The sequence below is a fragment of the Bombina bombina genome, chromosome 3 (assembly GCF_027579735.1).
Source record: "Bombina bombina isolate aBomBom1 chromosome 3, aBomBom1.pri, whole genome shotgun sequence".
Classification (NCBI taxonomy): domain Eukaryota; kingdom Metazoa; phylum Chordata; class Amphibia; order Anura; family Bombinatoridae; genus Bombina; species Bombina bombina.
The window spans coordinates 1152288029-1152310164 of NC_069501.1; the positions used below are offsets into that span (position 1 = coordinate 1152288029).

General features: G+C 40.4%; 1 protein-coding gene across 1 annotated transcript in view; it reads right to left on the reverse strand.

Moving 5' to 3' along the window:
* Positions 1-22136, reverse strand: part of ATM (ATM serine/threonine kinase) — a 925848-nt gene that overhangs the window by 78205 nt on the left and 825507 nt on the right. Inside the window, exons 58-60 of the mRNA XM_053708547.1 lie at positions 18354-18519; positions 12884-12970; positions 12294-12408 (exon numbers count right to left, since the gene is read on the reverse strand). Coding sequence (XP_053564522.1) covers positions 12294-12408; positions 12884-12970; positions 18354-18519 — 368 coding nt within the window. The remainder of the gene's footprint in view (positions 1-12293; positions 12409-12883; positions 12971-18353; positions 18520-22136) is intronic.

The following is a 22136-nucleotide window of genomic DNA, read 5'->3' on the forward strand; positions in this document are numbered from 1 at the left end:
AGAACTGAAAGAACTAAATTTAGACTCCAAGGAGGAGTCATGGGTCTGTAAACAGGCTTGATTCTAACCAAAGCCTGAACAAAAACTTGTACATCTGGCAAAGCTGCCAGTCGTTTGTGCAACAAGACGGATAATGCAGAATCTGTCCTTTTAGAGAACTAGCTGACAACCCTTTATCCAAACCTTCTTGGAGAAAGGAGAGAATCTTTGGAATTTTAATCTTACTCCAGGAGAATCCTTTGGATTCACACCAACAGATATATCTTTTCCATATTTTATGGTAAATCTTTCTAGTCACAGGTTTTCTGGCTTGGACCAGAGTATCTATCACAGAATTTGAAAACCCACGCTTGGATAAAATCAAGCGTTCAATTTCCAAGCAGTCAGCTGCAGAGAAACTAGATTTGGATGTTCGAATGGACCTTGTACTAGAAGATCCTGTCTCAAAGGTAGCTTCCATGGTGGAGCCGATGACATATTCACCAGGTCTGCATACCAAGTCCTGCGTGGCCACGCAGGAGCTATCAGAATCACCGAGGCCTTCTCCTGTTTGATCCTGGCTATGAGCCTGGGAAGGAGAGGAAACGGTGGAAACACATATGCTAGGTTGAACGACCAAGGCGCCACTAATGCATCCACTAGAGTCGCCTTGGGATCCCTGGATCTGGACCCGTAGCAAGGTATCTTGAAGTTCTGACGGGACGCCATTAGATCCATGTCTGGAATGCCCCATAATTGGGTTAACTGAGCAAAGACCTCCGGATGGAGTTCCCACTCCCCCGGATGGAAAGTCTGACGACTCAAATAGTCCGCCTCCCAGTTGTCTACTCCTGGGATGTGAATAGCAGATAGATGGCAGGAGTGATTCTCTGCCCATTGGATTATCTTGGTTACTTCCTTCATCGCTAGGGAACTCTTTGTTCCCCCCTGATGATTGATGTACGCAACAGTCTTTATGTTGTCCGACTGAAATCTTATGAACCTGGCTTCCGCTAGCTGAGGCCAAGCCAGGAGCGCATTGAATATAGCTCTTAGTTCCAAAATGTTTATCGGGAGAAGCGACTCTTCCCGCGACCATAGGCCCTGAGCTTTCAGGGAGTCCCAGACCGCGCCCCACCCCAAGAGGCTGGCGTCGGTCGTGACGATGACCCACTCCGGTCTGCGGAAACTCATTCCCTGAGACAGGTGATCCTGGGTCAACCACCAGAGAAGTGAGTCCCTGGTTACCTGATCTACTTGAATTTGGGGAGACAAGTCTGTATAGTCCCCATTCCACTGATTGAGCATGCATAGCTGTAATGGTCTTAGATGAATTCGAGCAAAAGGAACCACATCCATTGCTGCGACCATTAGTCCTATTACTTCCATGCATTGTGCTATGGAGGGTTGAGGAATAGAATGAAGAACTCGACAAGCTTTTAGAAGCTTTGCCTTTCTGACTTCTGTGAGAAAGATCTTCATTTCCACAGAATCTATTATTGTTCCCAGAAAAGGAACCCTTGTGGACGTTGACAGTTAACTTTTTTCTATGTTCACCTTCCACCCGTGAGATCTGAGAAAGGCCAACACAATGTCTGTATGAGCCCTCGCTTTGGAAAGGGACGAAGCTTGGATTAGGATGTCGTCTAGATAAGGTGCTACAGCGATGCCCCTCGGCCTTAGGACCGCTAGAAGGGACCCTAGCACCTTTGTGAAAATTCTGGGAGCGGTGGCTAAACCGAATGGAAGAGCCACAAACTGGTAATGTTTGTCCAGAAAGGCGAACCTCAGGAACTGATGATGAGATTTGTGGATTGGGATATGCAGATACGCATCCTTTAGATCCACGGTAGTCAAAAATTGACCCTGCTGGATTGTCGGTAAGATTGTCCGAATGGTTTCCATCTTGAAGGATGGAACTCTGAGGAACTTGTTTAATATCTTTAAATCCAGAATTGGCCTGAAAGTTCCCTCTTTTTTGGGAACCACAAACAGGTTTGAGTAAAAACCTAGACCTTGTTCCCCGGAGGGGACTGGGTTTATCACTCCCATCTTTGATAGGTCTCTTACACAATGTAAGAATGCCTGTTTCTTTATCTGGTCTGAAGATAAGCGAGACAGGTGGAACCTTCCCTTTGGAGGAAGTCCCTTGAATTCTAACAGGTATCCCTTGGAAACTATCTCTAGTGCCCAGGGATCCAGAACATCTCTTGCCCAAGCCTGAGCGAAGAGAGATAGTCTGCCCCCTACCAGATCCGGTCCCGGATCGGGGGCTGTCTTGGTAGCAGCAGCAGGTTTCTTGGTTTGTTTACCTTTGTTCCAGCCTTGCATGGGCTTCCAAGCGGGTTTGGGCTGGGCCGCGTTACCTTCTTGTCTAGCGGCAGTGGAGTTATTAGCCGGTCCGTTCCTGAAATTGCGAAAGGAACGAAAATTAGACTTGTTCTTAGCCTTAAAAGGCCTATCCTGTGGGAGGGCATGGCCCTTACCCCCAGTGATGTCTGAAATAATTTCCTTCAAATCCGGCCCAAAAAGGGTCTTACCCTTGAAAGGAATATTCAGTAACTTAGTCTTGGACGACACATCTGCCGACCAGGATTTTAGCCAAAGCGCCCTCCGCGCTACTATAGCAAAACCTGAGTTTTTCGCCGCCAATTTCGTTATTTGAAAGGCGGCATCCAATATAAAGGAATTAGCTAACTTTAATGCGTGAATTCTGTCCATGACTTCTTCATAGGAAGTCTCTTTCTGGAGCGACCTTTCTAGTTCTTTGAACCAAAAGGACGCCGCTGAAGTGACAGTAATAACACACGTAGCTGGTTGAAGGATGAACCCTTGCTGAACAAAAATCTTTTTAAGCAATCCTTCCAATTTTTTATCCATAGGATCTTTGAAAGCGCAGCTGTCCTCTATAGGAATAGTTGTGCGCTTCGCTAGTGTTGAAACAGCTCCCTCAACCTTCGGGACCGTTTGCCATGCGTCCCTTCTAGGGTCTACTATGGGAAACATTTTCTTAAATATAGGGGGTGGGGCAAAGGGTACACCTGGCATCTCCCACTCCTTTTCCACTATGTTCGCTACCCTCTTAGGTATTGGAAAAGCGTTGTCGTGCACTGGGACCTCTAAAAATTTGTCCAATTTGCACAACTTCTCTGGTACTACCATGGAATCACAGTCATCCAGAGTAGCTAATACCTCCTTAAGCAAAGCGCGGAGATGTTCTAGTTTAAACTTAAATGCCACTAGATCAGGTTCTGCCTGTTGAGAAATTTTTCCTGAATCTGAAATTTCACCCTCAGACAGCCCTTCCCTTACAGCCAATTCCGAATGATGCGAGGGTAAAATAGATAAGGCATCGTCAGCGTCTGATTGTTCATCCTTTTTATCTGTATTTAAAACTGAACAATCACGCTTTCTCTGAAAAGCTGGCAGTTTGGATAAAAGATTTGCTATAGAATTATCCACTACTACTGATAATTGTTGCATAGAAATAAGCACTGGCGCGCTAGGTGTCGCCTGCACGGGCAAAGCTGGTGTAGACACAGAAGGAGAGGATGTAGAGCTATCCCCACTACCTTCATTAGATAAATCATCTTGGGCAACATTATGAAAAATAACAGAGCTGTCCTGATTTTGTTTGGACGCTATGGCGCAATTATCACAAACACTCGAAGGGGGAACCACATTTGTCTCTATACACACAGAACATAGGTTATCTGATGGAACAGACATGTTAAACAGATTTAGGCAGGCAAACAATGCAATAAAAACGATTTTAAACAAAAACGTTACTGTCTCTTTAAATAATAAAATGACACATTTATTTCTGAATGTTCAAAAAACTATGAAGGCAATATCCGATTTTTCTGAAATTTGGACCCCAGTGTCTTAATACTTAGAAAGTATTGCACAGCAAATATGGAGACTCTAGCTCTTAAAACAAGCAATTGTTGGATTTAACCGTTTTTATACACTACAATCCCTGCTACAGACTTGTTGCAGCTTTTTACCTTCCTTAGGGGTCACCATTCACAGAAAAAAGCCTTTTGGAGTCACTTTCTGAGCCACAGGACCCTATCTGCATGCACTGCCTTGTAAATCAACTGTGCAGCTGAAGCACCAAAATGAGGCTTCCTCCCTCAGCATACTAGAGTGAAGGGGCCTTCCTGACTAGATTTAGGTGTCTAAAATAAGCCAGATCAATAAAAAACGTTCCCCAGTGTATGTGAGCTTATAAAATATTTCAAATGGTATCATATTGTAATAAAAACCAATCGATTTTGCCCCTAACAGTGTCTACCAGCATAAAAAAACAAAAAGGGGAAGCCTGTTATCTTTTTTGCTGAGGTGAAAGAAAAATGGCTTACCTTTTCCCCTGAGGGGAAATATGACTGTCATCTAGCATTAGCCTGTGTTGTTAGAAGGAGACCAGACATACCTGAAGCAGATGAGTCTGCAAACTGTTACCCCCAACTGAAGTTCTCTTGTTTCAACAGTCCTGCGTGATAACAGTAATGGATTTTAGTTACTGTCTGCTAAAATCATAGCCCTCTTAAACAGAAATCTTCATCACTTTTCTGTTATAGAGTAAATAGTACAAGCCAGCACTATTTTAAAATAACAAACTCTTAAAAGAAGAATAAAAAACTACAACTAACACCACAAACTCCTCGCCATCCCCGTGGTAGATGCTACTTGTTCAGAGCGGCAAGGAGAATGACTGGGGGGCGGAGCCAGAGGGGGAGCTATATGGACAGCTCTTGCTGTGTGCTCTCCTTGCCTTTCCCTGTGGGGGAGAATATTTCCCACAAGTAATGGATGACGCCGTGGACCGGACACACCAATGTTGGAGAAATAAATGGGCCGCAAATTAGGGTATCGTCTAAAACAGGATTTTAACAATTCTCATAGTGTAAATTGTCAAACCACTAAGTTATAAAGTTTAAAATGTCGCCAAAAGTTCCAGACTTCACTGTACAGAATTAGGTATGTATATACAGTATATACAGTATATATATATATATATATATATATATATATATATATATATATATATACACACACACACACACACACATAGATATACACAGATGTGGCCAAAAGAATGGTGTCCACCATTCTTTATTTCAAATGTAATAATAGAAACTTCACTTTTGATTTATGATTTCAAATGTTACTTTAAACAGTAAAACAAATAACAATGGCAAGGACAAAAATACTGGTACTCTTCACCTAATATTTCGTAACACAACCTTTGGAGACAATAACTGCAATCAAGCGCTTTCTGTAGCTCTGAATAAGATTTTCATCTGGGATTTTGGCCCACTCTTCTTATCAAACTGCTCCAGTTCTCACAGGTTTGATGGGTGCCTTTCCCAACTGCGAGTTTCAACTCTTTCAACAGATGTTTGATGGGATTCAGATCTGGACACATAAAAGGCCACTTTGGAATGGTCACATTTTTTCTAATTATCCATTTCTTGGGTGCTTTTTGATGTATGTTTCAAGTCATTATCCTGCACCCATGACCCTACAACTGAGACACAGCTTTTTGACACTGTGCAGTTTGAAGCCTATTCCATGTATCATCGTAGAGATTGTGTTCTTTTCTTTGAAAGCTTCTATTTCCCTTCTGTAAACATGGAGTTGTTTTAGTAATATGCCAGAAAGCTCTATTTTTGATTCTCCCAGAAGAACTGTGGCTTGTCAACTTGCACTTTGACAATCTCCAGTTGGCCTATTTTATGTGGGGTCTTCCTAGGTCTTCTACCATAGAGATCATTTTCATTCAGACAGTGACAGATGGCGCGACTTGAAGCTGTTGCACCTTGAGCTTCAACTTCAAATTGGATCTGTTTTGAATTTGTGCCTCAAATATTGGCAAGTGTTAACAGGAACATCAAGCTCTTAGAGATGGCATATTTTACATTGATTATGCTTGGCTATTACCTTATTTCTAACCTCTTCAAACAATTCTCTGGTTTTCCTTCTCATGTTCAGTGTGATACACACAGTGACACACAATAGCAGAATGAGTACTTTTCTCCATTTAAACTGGCTGAATGAGTGACAAAAGATAATAGACTGTTTGAAGTATCACTGCAAAACAATTCTTTATTGTATCTTCTAAAGGGTATCAATAGTATTGTCCAGTTAATTTTAAAACGTCTTTATAGAATAAGCAAGAACTAGATCCATACATTGTACACAATTGCACAAAAATGGATGACTAAAGATATTTTAATTTCAACACTTTTCAGGACAAATGGTGCATTATTTGATTAAAATGCAAGGGTACCAATACTTTTGGCCACATGTGTTATATATCTATATAAAATATACATAGCCGGTAGCCCAGCACTCCTTCCACACAAGTGTAATCACGTCCTGGGTGCTATCCTCGTGTAATTGTATAGAAATATCCAAATGTAGGAGGGCACTCACAGGATTTGTATAAAGGCAACAAACAATATATCTTTATTTTCAAGTTAATTTCATATTAATTGTAGATGTCAATGTTTCGACCCATTTGTGGGCCTTCTTCAAGACAATATAAGATTATTGTAATGCAGCATGCAATATTCGCAAATAAACTCCCAGCAGAGCAATGATATCCATGATATATGTTAAAACAGTTGAAAACCTATGATTGTTATTGCTCAAACTCCTCAAATATAAAATTATGCTTACCTGATAATTTAATTTCCATCGTGGGGAGAAGAGTCCACGGTTTCATTCATTACTTGTGGGAAATAAGAACCACCAGGAGGCGGTAAAGACAACCCAGCCAAAGGCTTAAATACCTCCCCCACTTCCCTCATCCCCCAGTCATTCTGCAGAGAGAACAAGGAACAGTAGGAGAAATATCAGGGTATAAATGCTGCCAGAAGAACAAAACTCTCCTCCCCACGATGGAAATGAAATTATCAGGTAAGCATAATTTATATTTTCCATCTAAAGGGAAGGAGAGTCCACGGTTTCATTCATTACTCGTGGGAACAAATACCCAAGCCCTAGAGGACACTGAAAATGGGAGGGCAAAAAGGCAGACCCTAATCTGAGGGAATCACAGCCTGCAAAACCTTTCTCCCAAAAGCTGCTTCCGCCGAAGCAAAAACGTCAAATTTGTAAAATTTAGTAAAGGTATTTAAGGAGGACCAGGTAGCCGCCTTACAAATCTGCTCCATAGAAGTCTCATTCTTGAAGGCCCACAAAGAAACCACATCTCTAGTAGAATGAGCCGTGATCCTCTGAGGAGACTTATGTCCCGCTGTCTCATAGGCCAAACGGATCATGCTCCTCAACCAAAAGGACTAAGAAGTTGCAGAGGCTTTCTGCGCTTTCCTGAATACACCACAAACAGAGATGTAGTCCGTCTGAAATCCTTTGTAGCCTGAAGATAGAACTTCAAAGCTCGAACCACACCCAAATTATGAAGTAACCTCTACTTAGTAGAGAGAGGTTAGGACACAAAGAAGGAACAACGATTTCCTGATTGATGTTACGGTTAGACACAACCTTGGGAAGAAATTCCACACCAGTACGAAGAACAGCCTTATCAGCATGAAAAACCAGATAGGGGGCTCACATTGCAAGGCTGCCAGCTCAGATACTCTGCGTGCCGATGCAATAGCCAACAGAAAAAGAACCTTCCAAGAAAGAATATTAATCTCCACAGAGTGCATAGGTTCGAACGGAACCCTCTGCAACACCTTCAGAACCAAGTTCAAGCTCCAAGGAGGAGTAGACTGTCTAAAAACAGGTCTGATTCTAGACAAGGCCTGAACAAAAGACTGAATATCAGGAAGCTCAGCGAGCCTCTTGTGTAACAGAACAGATAACGCCAAAATCTGTCCCTTCATAGAACTGGCGGCAAGCACTTTCTCCAGTCCATCCTGGAAAAAGGACAGAATCCTGGATACTTTAACCTTGTGCCAAGGATATCCCTGCTTCTTACACCAGGACAAGTAAGTCCTCCACACCTTATGATAGATGCGACGAGTGACTGGCTTCCTGGCCTGAACGAGAGTATCAATCACTCTCTCAGAAAACCCTCTCTTGGCCAAGACTAAGCGTCCAATCTCCACACAGTCAGCCTCAGAGAATCTAAATTTTGATGTTGAAAGGGACCCTGTACCAACAGATCCCTGCAACAGGGTAACCTCCAATGACATCCCCACCAGATGCGCGAACCACGTCCTCGCGGTCACAACGGAGCAATCAGAATACCCAAAGCTTTCTCTTGCTTGATGCGGGCCACTACACAAGGTAGAAGTGGCAACGGTGGAAAAATGTAAACTAGGCTGAAGCCCCAAGGTACCGCCAAGGCAGATGCTCTGCCTGGAGATCCCTGGATTGCGACCCGTATATGGGTAGCTTGCAATTGAGTCTGGACGCCATGAGATCTATCACCGGAGTCCCCCATTCGTGACAAATTTCCGCAAACACCTCGGGTGGAGAGACCATTCCCCCGGATGGAAGGATTGTCTGCTGAGAAAATCCGCTTCCCAGTTGTCCACACCCGGAATGTGGATTGCTGAGAGCGAGCAGCCGTGAGGCTCATTGCCCATTCCAATATCCGAGAAACCTCCCTCATCGCTAGGGAGCTTCTCGTCCCCCCCTGATGGTTGATGTAAGCAACCGAGGTAATGTTGTCTGTCTGGAATCTGATAAAGCTAAACGACCCCAGAAGAGGCCACGCCTTCAGAGCATTGTAGATCGCTCGAAGTTCCAGAATATTGATCGGGAGGAGAGACTCCTCTCAAGACCATTTTCCCTGTGCCATCCTGGCACCCCAAACAGCTTTCCATCCTGCCAGACTCGCGTCCATGGTCACAATCTCCCAGGACAGTCTCAGAAAGGATGTCCCTTGGGACAGTTGATCCGGACAGATAAACCAGGAGAGGAAGTCCCTCGTCCGATCATCCAGAGAAATCTGTTAGGATAGGTCTGTATGATCGCTGTCCCACTGTCTCAACATGCACAACTGAAGAGGTCTGAGATGGAACCTGGCGAATGGAATGACATTGATGCTGGATACCATGAGCCCGATCACCTCCATACTCTGCACCACAGAGGGACTGGAGTAGGACTGAAGGGCAAGACAAGCGGACGAAATCTTCCTGCATCACTGATCTGTGAGAAATATCCTCATGGATATAGAATCTATTATCCTTGCCAGGAACTCTACCCTGTTGCTGGGAATCAGGGAGCTCTTTCCTGAGTTTATCTTCTAACTGTGAGATTGATCCTCTGCGAGACTGAACGACGCCGCCTGGACTAGGATATCGCCCAAATAGGGCACCACAGCAATGCCTCTGGATCTGGCTACTGCAAGCAGCGCCCCCAGAACCTTTGTGAAGACTCTCAGGGCCGTTGCCAGACCAAAGGGAAGGGCCACAAACTGGAAATGATGGTCCAGAAACGAAAATCTCAGGAAACTGAAGTGATCCCTGTGGATTGGCACATGAAGGTAGGCATCCTTCAAGTCTATTGTCGTCATGAACTGACCCTCTTGAACTAGGAGCAGAATAGATCTGATAGTTTCCATTTTGAACGATGGAACAGCCAGAAACTTGTTTAAACATTTTAGGTCTAGAATTGGGCAGAACGTGCTAACCTTCTTTGGGACCACGAAAAGGTTTGAATAGGCCTCCGAGAAGAGAGATAATCTGCCCCCTACTATGTCCGGGGACCGCCCCTTCATGCCTACTTTGTTTCGGCGGGCTTCTTGTTCTGCTTGGACTTGTTCTAAGACTGAACTGGTTTCAAAGCACCCTTGGACTGATCCTCTTTCGCGGCGGGCTGCTGGCGTTGGCCCTTGTCCGTACGAAAGGGCTGAAAAGTAGATCCCTTAGGTTTAACCTTCTTATCTTGCGGTAGGAAAGCACCCTTGCCCCCCGTCACTGTGGATATGATCGAGTCCAATTCTGAACTGAACAGGATCTTTCCCTGAAAGGGAAGGGATAACAGTCTGGACTTAGAGGTCCTGTCCGCAGACCACGACGTTAGCCACAGAGCCCTGCGGGCTAGTACAGAAAACCATGAAACCTTAGCATTCAGGCAAATAATTTGCATATTGGCATCACAAATAAAAGAATTAGCTACCCTCAAGGCAATAATTCTCTCCTGTATCTCGTCGAGGGGAATCTCCCTCTCGACCATATCAGACAAGAGATTCGCACCAATATGTCGCAGCTCCGGCAACCGCAGCTGCCAGCTGAAAAACAAACCCCTTATGTTGAAACATTTTTCTCAACATGTTTTCTAACTTTTTATCCATGGGCTCTTTGAACGACACTATCCTCAAGAGGAATTGTCGTCCGCTTCGCGAGCGTAGAGATAGCACCATCCACCTTAGGGACGGTCCCCCGAAGCTCGAGCTGAGAGTCCAGAACGAGGAACAGTTCCTTAAAGGAAGAAAGGGAAAAGGAAGAACCTAATCACTCCCATTCATTCTTAATAATGTTAGCCATCTTAACAGGAACCAGGAAGGTCTGAGGTACCACCCTGTCCTCATAAACTTTATCAAGCTTAGGAATCAAGGGCTCCTCCGGTAGTTTCGGTTCCGGAACCTTGAGAGTAGCAAGCACCTGCCTCACCAAAAGTGCAAGTTTTCCATCCTAAAACTAAAGTCAGGCTCCTCTGCAGACGGAGCTTTAGATGACATGGATTCCGACCCAGAAGGAACTTCCTCCGAAGAGTCGGAGTTGTCCTCGTCAGCGTATAACATTTCCGAGATATCCATAGGAGTATATGACTCCTGGACCAGATCACCATATTTCATCCTACGCTTGCGCTTAGCAGAACGTGGTAAGGCACTAATCACCTTAGAGACCGCTGTTTGCAGTTGATCCGCAAAGTCTGACGGCCAACGGATTTCCCCCGAAGGAGAAATAGTCATGCCCTGGGGCGCTGCATGTGTACTCGGAGATGAATGTAGGGGACGCACCTCACGGGACGGGGAGCCCTCAGAGGTGGGCGGCTCAGTAGTACTAGACCCTCTCTTCTTTCGACAAGTCAAAAAATTATCAAGGGCAAGGGGAACATAATTGAGCAGGCGTATCTACTGGAACCTCACACAGGTACTAGAGTTAGTACCCTCTAACGCTTTAGAGTCCTCCATAGATTGCGGCTTTATTACAGACTAGTTATAAAATATAAACAATGGCACCTTTATAACCTCCAATGTCCGGGGCACTCACCACCCCCTAGGACCCGGGCCACAGAAACCTCTATGTCTCCTGCAAGGTCAGTCAAACAAGGAAGTAGATTAGGTCACACCCGGTCAGAAGGAATGCCTCGCAGGACCTCCCCTGCACTAGGGAGAAAAACAATAGCCGCGCAAATACTCCTGGAAGGAGACTAAAGTTCACCCATTGGCAGAGCCTCATCTCACACATCTCGCAACGATGACACAATAAACAATATTATGTATAAACTCAACCTGTTCAATAATCCCCTTACTAGGGATATTAACCCTTGATTCTATAAAGATAAGAGGCATCACGCTGTGACCCTGTGTTCTGCGTTCTCATTATGTGTATAAAAATAAAACGATCTTACCAGAATCTACGCCGTAGAACAGGAACACGGCCTCTCAAGTGTGACAGTGTAGTAGCATCGCTCCTAACATGGACTTGAGTGTAGGAAGCAGGCAGCGAAACTCGTCAACTCTGTTTGCTTATGGAGCTGTTAAAATGAGTCGGGATTGTTTTGCAGAAAGACTCTGCCTGCATCTCCGGACTCTAATTTTCACCCAAGCTCTCACTGAGAGGCTGACAGGACTACTTAAAACTCCAGTCCCATTCTGAAGAGTACTACCCTCCATAAGAGACTACTCCGATTCTTCGGACACTTCTCTGCCAACCTCCTGTGACGAAAGGCAAAGAATGACTGGGGATGAGGGAAGTGGGGGAGGTATTTAAGCCTTTGGCTGGGGTGTCTTTGCCTCCTCCTGGTGGCCAGGTTCTTATTTCCCACAAGTAATGAATGAAGCCGTGGACTCTCCTCCCCTTTAGATGGAGAGTGCATCTCTGTGTCTGACAACCCCCACAAACAAACAGCCAATATAGTGTGAATGAGTTCATAAAGATTAGACAAAATTTGATCAGTTTATGTTTATACAAATATACTTCAATTAATATTGTATTTATCATCTGTGAAAGTGTTATTCGTGAAATATCTTTTTGGTCTGATATCTTCCCAAATCAGTAATGTTTAATGCATTCTCCTTTTATAGATACTACTTTAGTTATACACTGTGTGGTGTTGTGGAAGCTCTACTATGTTATACACAAGAGTACCAATGAAATTACCTCCTGAAAACACCTTCCACGCCAGTTATACCCATACCATCCACAATATCTCTGGTTAATCTGAATGGAACAGTTTCTGGTGTAGGAAGTATTTTACCTTGCTCAAAAGCAACTCCTGCCAAATAGAGACATAAAAAGTTAGTAAATACCTACATTTTACACCATATACCTGAAACACTTTAATATTGTCATACAAAATTATTAAATGCGTAACAAATAACTTGGCAAAATTAATCCATAATTTTTTTTCCAATTTTCTTCCAAGTTCTAAAATGGTAGGTTTTCTCAGTTCTGAGAACTGGAAGTGCACACTTCACTAGTCTAACACAAGTATCTGCCTCGCATTGGCTGCAGTGAAGATGATCAGATAAGAAACAGCAAACCAATGGATCTTATTATAACAAAATGGCAGTGTTTAGCTGCATCTACTCCAAAGATAAGTCTGGATTGGCAATCGGTGGGGTGAATTTGATATTGAAAAACTATTTCAACAAACATGTTCCTAATCACCTAGTATGCTAATTTATTGTACAACTACAAAATGATCTTCTAATTACAAGGTGTTTTATGTTCCTTTATTTTTTACCTACCTAAATCAATGTGCACCAGTTCTGCAGTCTCTTCATCTATAAGAATGTTCTGTACATGACGGTCTCCAAGGCCCACAATGTAACATACTGAAAAAAATACAGGAAATAGTTGGACATAGCAAATCAAAATCCAACAAAACAACAACAAAGTCCTGTTTAAATGGAAAATGCTTGAATTTGATATTGCATATAGAACAAATGTTTTTAACCCTTGTAAAGTCAGGTCCAGAGCAGCAATGCAGTAGCTGAACACGTCTGGTAAGCCAATGACAAGTTATGTGTTTAGCCTCCAATCAGAAGCTAGATACCATTAGTTACTGTTGCTCCTGAACCTACTTAGTTATGCTTTCCAATAAAGGATATCAAGAGTATAAAGCAAATAAGATAATATAAGTAAACTGAAAAGTCTTTTGCATGTTCTATCTTGTTTTATCTCACACTTTCATAAACAATATCAATTGTTTACCAAAGCTGGAACATATAAAAGGTAAGAGGGGTGAACATAAAAATGTAATCTTTTGGCTTAGTTCTCTAAGCAGCACTCACTTTTGAAGAGTAGTGACAGAAGCTCAAGGCATGGAACCACAATTTTTTTAGGTTTGAAAATACCTCCACACATCTAAATATAGCATGGAAGCTTGGTGACTGCCACTTAAGCAACTAAGCCAATTAGATTATGATTTAATTTCATGTTTAGCTCACCCTAATAACACTCACTAGCAAATAAATAGCAAACCAGTAAAATACACAAATCACAGTAAGTCATGTTAAGAAGAAACTCTTATTTGGAAATGAATATAGAATTAAAACTTGGCCTTAGAAAAAGCACGGACATCCACCTTAAAGTACTTTTTTACAAGGTGAAATTCACACCTTTGTTTTGCATAAGTCTTCATATTAGAGATCTTCTTCAAACCCCTAAGTATTAGAAATTCCCTTGTATAAGGAGCCAGTACTTCCTGAGCAGTAAACTCAAACTGAGAAATATATTGTAATGTCCCAGCAATACCTGTTTACCTGCCTTAAAAAAATTGATTAGCTGTACTATATTAGGACAGCTAACTGCATCCAAGGTGCAAAGTGATCTTTCATTAGAGAAAAAATGATGGAAGACAGATGATTTCAGAGGCATGAGACTCGGGTAGCTAAGAAATTAGGTACTGGTTTGATAACAGTTTTGTCCTGATGAAAAAAGGAGAGTATTTGTGCCTACGGCTTCACTACCCTTAGGTAATAGCCCAAAGGAAAACTGTAAACCATGGAGGTACAGTAGACGTAAGCCAGCACTGAATTCGGGACAGTGAATTCCCATACAACTACATCCATTCAGAGTAGACCTCCCAAACCTGTAAACAGGCTAAGGATCCTAATCCAATTCATGATATTTACTTCTTGCACTGCCTGTTGTGTCCTCCTTCAAATGGCACTGATCCGCTACCCAGCTGTTAGATGCAGTGCCTGTAGACCCAAACCACAGAATGGGCTTTAAACAACGTCCAACTACAAAACTCATTCTCATCAGAACTGTAAAATCAAACACATTTTGGCCAGTATAGTCTGTGCTGTTAAAAACATAGGAAATGAGAGGAAAATACATTTTTAATGCATTTATTTTATTTTTTTGTTACACACACACACACACACATATATATATATATATATATATATATATATGTAAGTTTTAAACAATGGAACAAGCTCAACAAAATGAATAGTGATTAATATAAAAGTATATGGTGCAGAACCAAGAGCATATATTTCCTTAAAGAAATTAGAGAGAGATACCAAGGATATAGTTGTCCTGATGTAAAAAAGGGACTTTAGCCCTCTTTTAAGCAATATACAAATGTTTTATTAAGACAAGTATTTATACATATATATAGGCATATCCTGTCATCATGGCAGAACACATATCCCTAAATGCAAACTATTATAGTACCTAGATGTTGTCTAAACAGCAGTTTAGCCTTGAAGAGCAAGTCATAAACATCAGGTTGGAGGTAGCAACTGCAACCCTGGCACAAACTGAGCATGCTCTGCTGGTGATATTAGCTGCCACCATGCCTATCTATAACCTTATAAGGGTAAGATAGAAAAGAAAAATAATTAATATATTTATTTGTTATTATGGCTATCAAGGTCTTTGAGCATATGACTGCTATGAAATATATTTTTTTTCAGGTTGAAAAACAATATTCAGAGGCATAAATAATAGTGTTTGCAGCCAACACTACACCCTAAAACATGAACACTTCAAAAAGAGTGTCTTTTAATATAAACACACCCAAAGATTATCAGGGAACCTACAGAAGAGGAATTATTTTTGTTTCTCTCTCCAGTCTTGTACAGGCTGTATCAACTGCATGGGACTGCATCAAAATTTAATAGCATCAGAATTTAATATGCAAGGATAGCGATTAAAGGAATAATCTAGTCAAAATGAATCTTTCATGATTCAGATAGAGCAGGCAATTTAAAGCAACGTTCTAATTTACTCCTATTATCAATTTATATTTGTTCTCTTGGTATCTTTATTTGAAAAAGCAGGAAAGTAAGCATAGGAGACGGACAATTTTTGGTTCAGCACCTGGGTAGCGCTTTCTGATTGGTGTCTAAATGTAGCCACCAATCGGCAAGTGCTACCCAGGTGCTGAAACAAAAATGGGCCGGCTCCTATGCTTACTTTCAAATAAAGATACCAAGAGAACAAAGAAAAATTGATAATAGGAGTAAATTAGAAAGTTGCTTAAAATTCCATGCTCTATCTGAATCAAGAAAGTTTAATTTTGACTAGACTATTCCTTTGAGCTTCCTTATTGAAATTTAAATACATGTAGCAAGGTAGGATAAGATCAGGTTCTAAAATGCAGATCAAATGATTAAATGCTGATACAAAGGAAAATTACTAAGACTGGATATGAATAATAATAAATGGAAGGACTGTAAAAGTGCCAGATAACACAATATTTTATTACTTATGTAAGTATTGAGGTATTGTGGACTTTTTGTACTGGGGGCTCCATACACAAATAGAAGTATGCTGAATATACAGGAGCGCATTAATCTCTGCAGGGAGAGAGGGACATTATATATATGTATATATATATATATATATATAAAATACATACATACATATATATATATATATATATATATATATATATATATATATATATATATATATATATATATATATATATATATACACATATATATATATATATATATATATAGCCTTGTCATGTGGGATCTACTATCCAAGCTATGGAGTCCACGAGAAAGTGGGTCCAACAAAAGAAAGAGAGGCAATTCCAGACACTGCTTTGTAAATTTGTTCCACATAAGCCTCATTTTAAAGGCCCAAGAAGTAGATATTGATCAAGTGGAATGGGCTATAATACGTTTAGGGTGATTTCCCCGCCACCAAGTAAGCTATGTGAAATACTTGTTTTAACCAAGAAGCCAATGCAACAGCTAGGTGAAGAAATTACTAAAAGAAATAAAACTTTTCAAGATAAAAGGTGAAAGTCAATATCATGCATAGGCTCAAAAGGATGAGCCTGCAAAACAGAAAAGACCAAATCCAAATTTGAAGAGATAAGATTCACAACAGAGCTAATCCTGACTAAGGCCTGTACAAAAGTTTTTACATCAGGTAACATGGCTATCTTTTTGTAAAATAAAACAGAAAGAGGAGAAACCTGGTCTTTTAAGGAGCTACATGACGAACACTTGACTAACCTATCTTAAAGAAACTGAAGGATTCTGGGAATTCTAAAGGAATGCCAGTGAAGACCACAATCTTATCACCAAGAAAAATAAACTTTCCAGATTTTGTGGCAAATGTTTCTAGTTACAGGTTTCCTAGCCTGTAGAAGCTTAGCACCTACAGCATATGAAAACACGCTTTGCTTTAAAATTATGCATGCAACCTCCTTGCCGTCAGATTTAGAAATTGTAGATCTTGGTAAAAGAGAGAACCTTTAGACGATAGGTGCTTGAGTTGTGGAAAGAACCACAGATAGCGCGCCTAGGAGCCACTTTAGAAAATTATTTAAAGTGCCCCCTTCATTTTTTATATAAGATAAAGCGTATCTCAGCAGTGTTACCCTTCATCTCACAGTTTCCATACTAACACACCATACAGTTGTGCGGTCATAGCACTACCACTGAAAATTGTGATAAATTAAATCATCTACAGTGCTATCAAGCTGCCCACATCATATCCAAGATTGGTAAATACACAAAATTTATTATCCCAGACTCAGTTATACCTGGCTATGCTATACTTGATTAGTGTATCTACAAATAGCCTGCAGGTTATGTGAGCAAACATATTTTGCAGATAAAGCTGCTTGCAGTAGAGAGCCCATCCAGTACTGTACAGGTGACAGCAGAAGATACTGGAACAGAGAACACCGACGACTCAACAGGAGGAGGCTAAGGGACAGGTGCCTGTGACACCTGTGGAAGGCTTGTAAATAAAATCCCCATGGGAAATATTGTGTCTCTACCAAGTACTCTGTACACCCTTGTGTTCAAGTTAGTCTGTAGAATAAGGGGAGTCATGGCTCTCACATAGGTCTGAGCACTCAACGTAGAATTTGGAGCACCTCAAATCCTCACCTACTCCTGGAAGGCAAAAAAATAAAACCTTAGTTGTGCAGGAAAGTGGGCGGGTTTAAAAGTTTTGGTTATCTTTGCCTCCTCCTAGTGGCAGGAATTCAATCCCACACGTCAAGGCTCGTGGACTCTCACCCCCTTATGAAAGAAAAGGAGTAGCCATTAATGTAAAGATAAGTTCCCTGCACGTGCAGGCCTACCAATAAAGCTTGCGCACAGCGTCCAATTATCAGTGACTCTGTATACTGCAAAAGCAGCACTAGGGCATGTTAAAGGTCTTATAAAGAAGTTAAAAAAACAACAGATTTACAAAAAAGCATAACTATTTCACCTTCAGGTCTTGTTAAAGGGACACTCAATTCAAATAAACTTTTATGATTCAGATAGAGCAGCAGTTTTAAGATACTTTCCAATTTACTTCCATAATCAAATTTTGCAGTGTCTTTATTTATAACTCCACACATGATACTACTGAGCTCACAGGGTATATGTTTACTAGTCTGTGATTGGCTGATGTCTATCACATGATACAGTGGGATGGAAAATGGGAGGAAAAAAAAATTGTCAGAATTGTTTTTTACTGCTTATTTGAAATTCTATAGCGCTGCAGAATCTGTTGGCGCTCTACAAATAACCGATTATAATAATAATAGCAATAAATTCAGAGCAGGTGTTATTGCATTGTCGTTTAATTATGTACTTGTTGATTATGCAATTCTACTGCATCGAGTGGTCCTTTAAGTAAAAATTTGTGACACCGTAATTTATTAAATCTGAATTCCTTTACACCGTAATTTTGAAACTATTTGTAAACAAAATTGTAAAATAAATTAATAAATGATGTTACCTATAGAAGATGTGGCTACACTTCGAGTATAAGCCAAGCGTTTCTCAAACCAAACTGCAGGGTCTAAGAACTTTTCCATGCAAAAGTATCGGAAAACTGGACGGAAATTGTCAGAGACATCTAAAAATGTTCTGTATTTATCTTCAAATCGTGCTCTCTGCACATCCTAACAAATAAAAAAAATAGATTAGACAGAATTAAGGGATATATACCGGCATATATATCAATTAAGCAATTTTCAATTGTCTCATATTTAAAGGGACATTTAAATCCTTATATATGCAAAGTACATTTTTTTACAATTATACATTACATTGCAATTCTCATGCTATTTTTTCTTGACTATATCTACAGGACCACACTGGGAATAAAAAGGAGCCCTGGAAAAAAAATGTAAAACCAGCCCTATTTCCTGTCAACGTATTAAGTTATTTGCTGGTTCACATAATGGAGAGTTTGAATGATATCACAGCAGACTGTAATCTCTCGTTATGAGGTGGGAGCAATAAGGAGTTCACTGTACAGTTTAAATAAAGCTAAGGCCTATTTAAAGTAAGAGCCATAATATAAACATCTTAAAGAGACAATAAACTGCTGAGCACAACTGCAAAAGAATAGCAACTACTCACAATGCTATTGCAGTTCTCCTATTTTAATACACATAGACCAGAGGTACAACAAAATATGTACAGTCTTTGTTAGCGTTCCAAGTCATAGACAATGTACCAAAAAAATATTTATTTATTTTTTTTGCTTTCCTCTGTCCCTCCTCCTAGTACAATTATCATAATATTATATTTTGATATTATACAATGATGTGACTATGTGTATGTGAAGTGGCTGCATAGTTTATATAGTGTATATTTTTTATAGCTCTGAAGGTTGATTTATTTGTAAACATATAGAAGATATAAACATGAACGCATGTGGATTATTACCTTCTGCTTATTTAGTGCATACCTTGCACAGACGGCTTCTCTGTTAATATTGAATGGGGATTATACACCGTTTTTTTATAGCTTAAAAGGTGCCAGATACTGTAGCTCTGCCTCTTCATACTGGGCGCTGCCATCTTCGAGCGCAGGTATTCTCACAGCCTGTGATAGAAGCAGTGCACACTCACAGATCAATCATATAGCCCACTTTTTTTGACAGCTGTTTCACTTGCTCGGAGTTACTGTGCATGATACATTATGTGGTCTTCATTTTTAAATTTTTTACGCAGTGCAGTTCCACAAAATATATTTGAAAAACCACTGAGCACTAATCTAGAGCAATGTAGCCACTGCAAAAATGTAAAGCTTCTGCTCTGTAACATGCACCCTAACGCACATTAAACCAGTGTCAGAAAGGTGACAACCTTATTAATATGTAAATGCACACTACTTCTGTCACAGTGTGTGAGAATACCTGAGATCCAAGGTGGCGACGCCCAGTATAAAGAGGCGGAGCTTTATGAAGAGCTGCATGAACACAATGAAATGCAACAACATAGTGAGTAGTTACTATTCTTTTGTAGTTGTTCACAGCAGTTTAATGTCCCTTTAAATATTGATTTCGGACCTCGTGAGTAAAGATGTTGGCCATCACTGTCCAGGTGTTCAGATCCTTACTGAATAATTTACAGGAATCTAAATTGTGCAGGTATGGCCAATAACTTTAAAGGAACATGAAACCCAATATATTTCTTTGATGAATGAGATAGAGAAACCAATTTTAAACAACTTTCCAATTTACTCCTCTTAACTAATTTGCTTCATTCTCTTGGTATCCGTTGTTGAAGCAGCATCACACTACTGGGAACTAGCTGAACACATCCGATGAGCCAATAACATAAAGGCATATATGTGCAGCCACCAATCATCAGCTCCTAAACCTACTTAGGTATAATTTTCCATAAAGGATACCAAGAGAACAAAACAAATTAGATAATAGAAGTAAATTGTAAAGATGTTTAAAAGCACATGCTCTATCTGAAGTATGAAAGAAAAAAATGTGGTTTCATGTCCCATTAATGTTTACTGTCCTTTTAATAATAATTTAATAACATTTTAGCAAACAGAGAAAATGTACACAATTTTAAAAATGTAATTGCTGGCAGAAAATAGAAAACATAATTTATGCTTACCTGATAAATTAATTTCTTTCATGGTGGTGAGAGTCAACAATCCATAACCCCTGGGAATTACTCTTCCCTACCACTAGGTGGAGGCAAAGATTCCAAAACTCAAAGAGCTCTATTTATTTATTATTTATAAAATATTTTACCAGGAAGGATACATTGAGATTTCTCTCGTTTTCAAGTATGTCCTGTCTATAAAGCCCCATCTCACAGGTACATCAGTCTAATGTATAGTCAAGCAAAAAGGGGTAGGAAAAAGAAATAAGAGCAAAAATAAAAGGAGCAGGGGAAAAACGATGTGCAAAATAAAGAAACCAACACCAGTAAACACAGGGTGGGTGTCACAAAAAGCCATAACAGACTATATTCATAGACTGTTCACCTTTAAGACAGTATGTTTGCTACAATATTAGTGCTTTTTGGACAAATTGGGCACTCTACCATGCTGTTTATTTTAAAATAAGATTTATGTTACAACTAGTTAATAAAAACAGGTTTCTGTAACAATGTATCGGGTGCAGAGGGAGGATGATTGAATCAGCAGGACTTGAAATAATTATCTCCCAGACACTGAGGCACCAGGGTGGGACTCCACATACTGAGTAAGGTGTTCCCCTGCTGGGGATCTGGATATATATTTTGCAGTTAGTACTCAAAGTTATTCTGTGTTTACACCCTTCATCTAGTCCAGGCTGATGTTTGGGTTAATGGGCAATCGTTGGGTTTACTCTGGGATAAGGAGGAGGGAGAAGTGTCAGCGGAATACTAGTACTGAGTAAGAGCAGTTACAGTGGGGTCTTGTGGACTCACCACCATGAAAGAAATTAATTTATCAGGTAAGCATAAATGATGTTTTTTTTCCATACAGGTGGAGTGCACAACCCATTAAACCTGGGAACTAATACCCAAGCTGTGGAGTCCACGAGTAATGATACATAAAGGGTGGGACTAAAGAAACATCTTTTTCTCACTGAAAATGCACAACCCCAAAAGAACCCATATAGGGATATATATATTTTTTAATGCAACATGAAAAAATAAATCAAGTCAACTGCCTGAAGAACTTTCCTACCAAAGGCTACCTCAATACAAGCAAAAACATCAAAATGGTAGAATTTTGTAAAAGTATGCAAAGAAGACCAAGTAGCTGCCTTGCAAATCTGGTCAACTGAAGCCTCATTCTTGAAGGCCAAGGAAGTAGCAACTGACCTAATAGAATGAGCTGTAATCTGTTGCGGTGGAGGCCAACCTGCCTCCATGTAAGCCTTGTGAATCAAAAGTTTCAATGAGGAAACCAAAGAAACAGCAGAAACATTCTGTCCTTTTCTAGAACCAGAAAAGTGAATAAACAAACTATAAGTTTGTCTAAAGTACTTGGTAGAATCAATGTAATTTTTCAATGCCCTCACAATGTTCAAATTATGCAAAGATCTCTCTGAAGCATTTTTGGGATTAGGACACAAAGAAGAGACAACAATTTATCAGTTAATGTTATCTGAAGAAACAACTTTAGGCAAAAACGTAAATGTAGTCTGTAAAACTGCTTTATCCAGATGGAGAATCAGAACAAGGGGGATTACAAGAATGAATAGATAATTCAGAAACTCTTATAGCAGAAAGGATAGCCAAAAAAAATAACTTCCATAAAAAAGAAGTTTAAT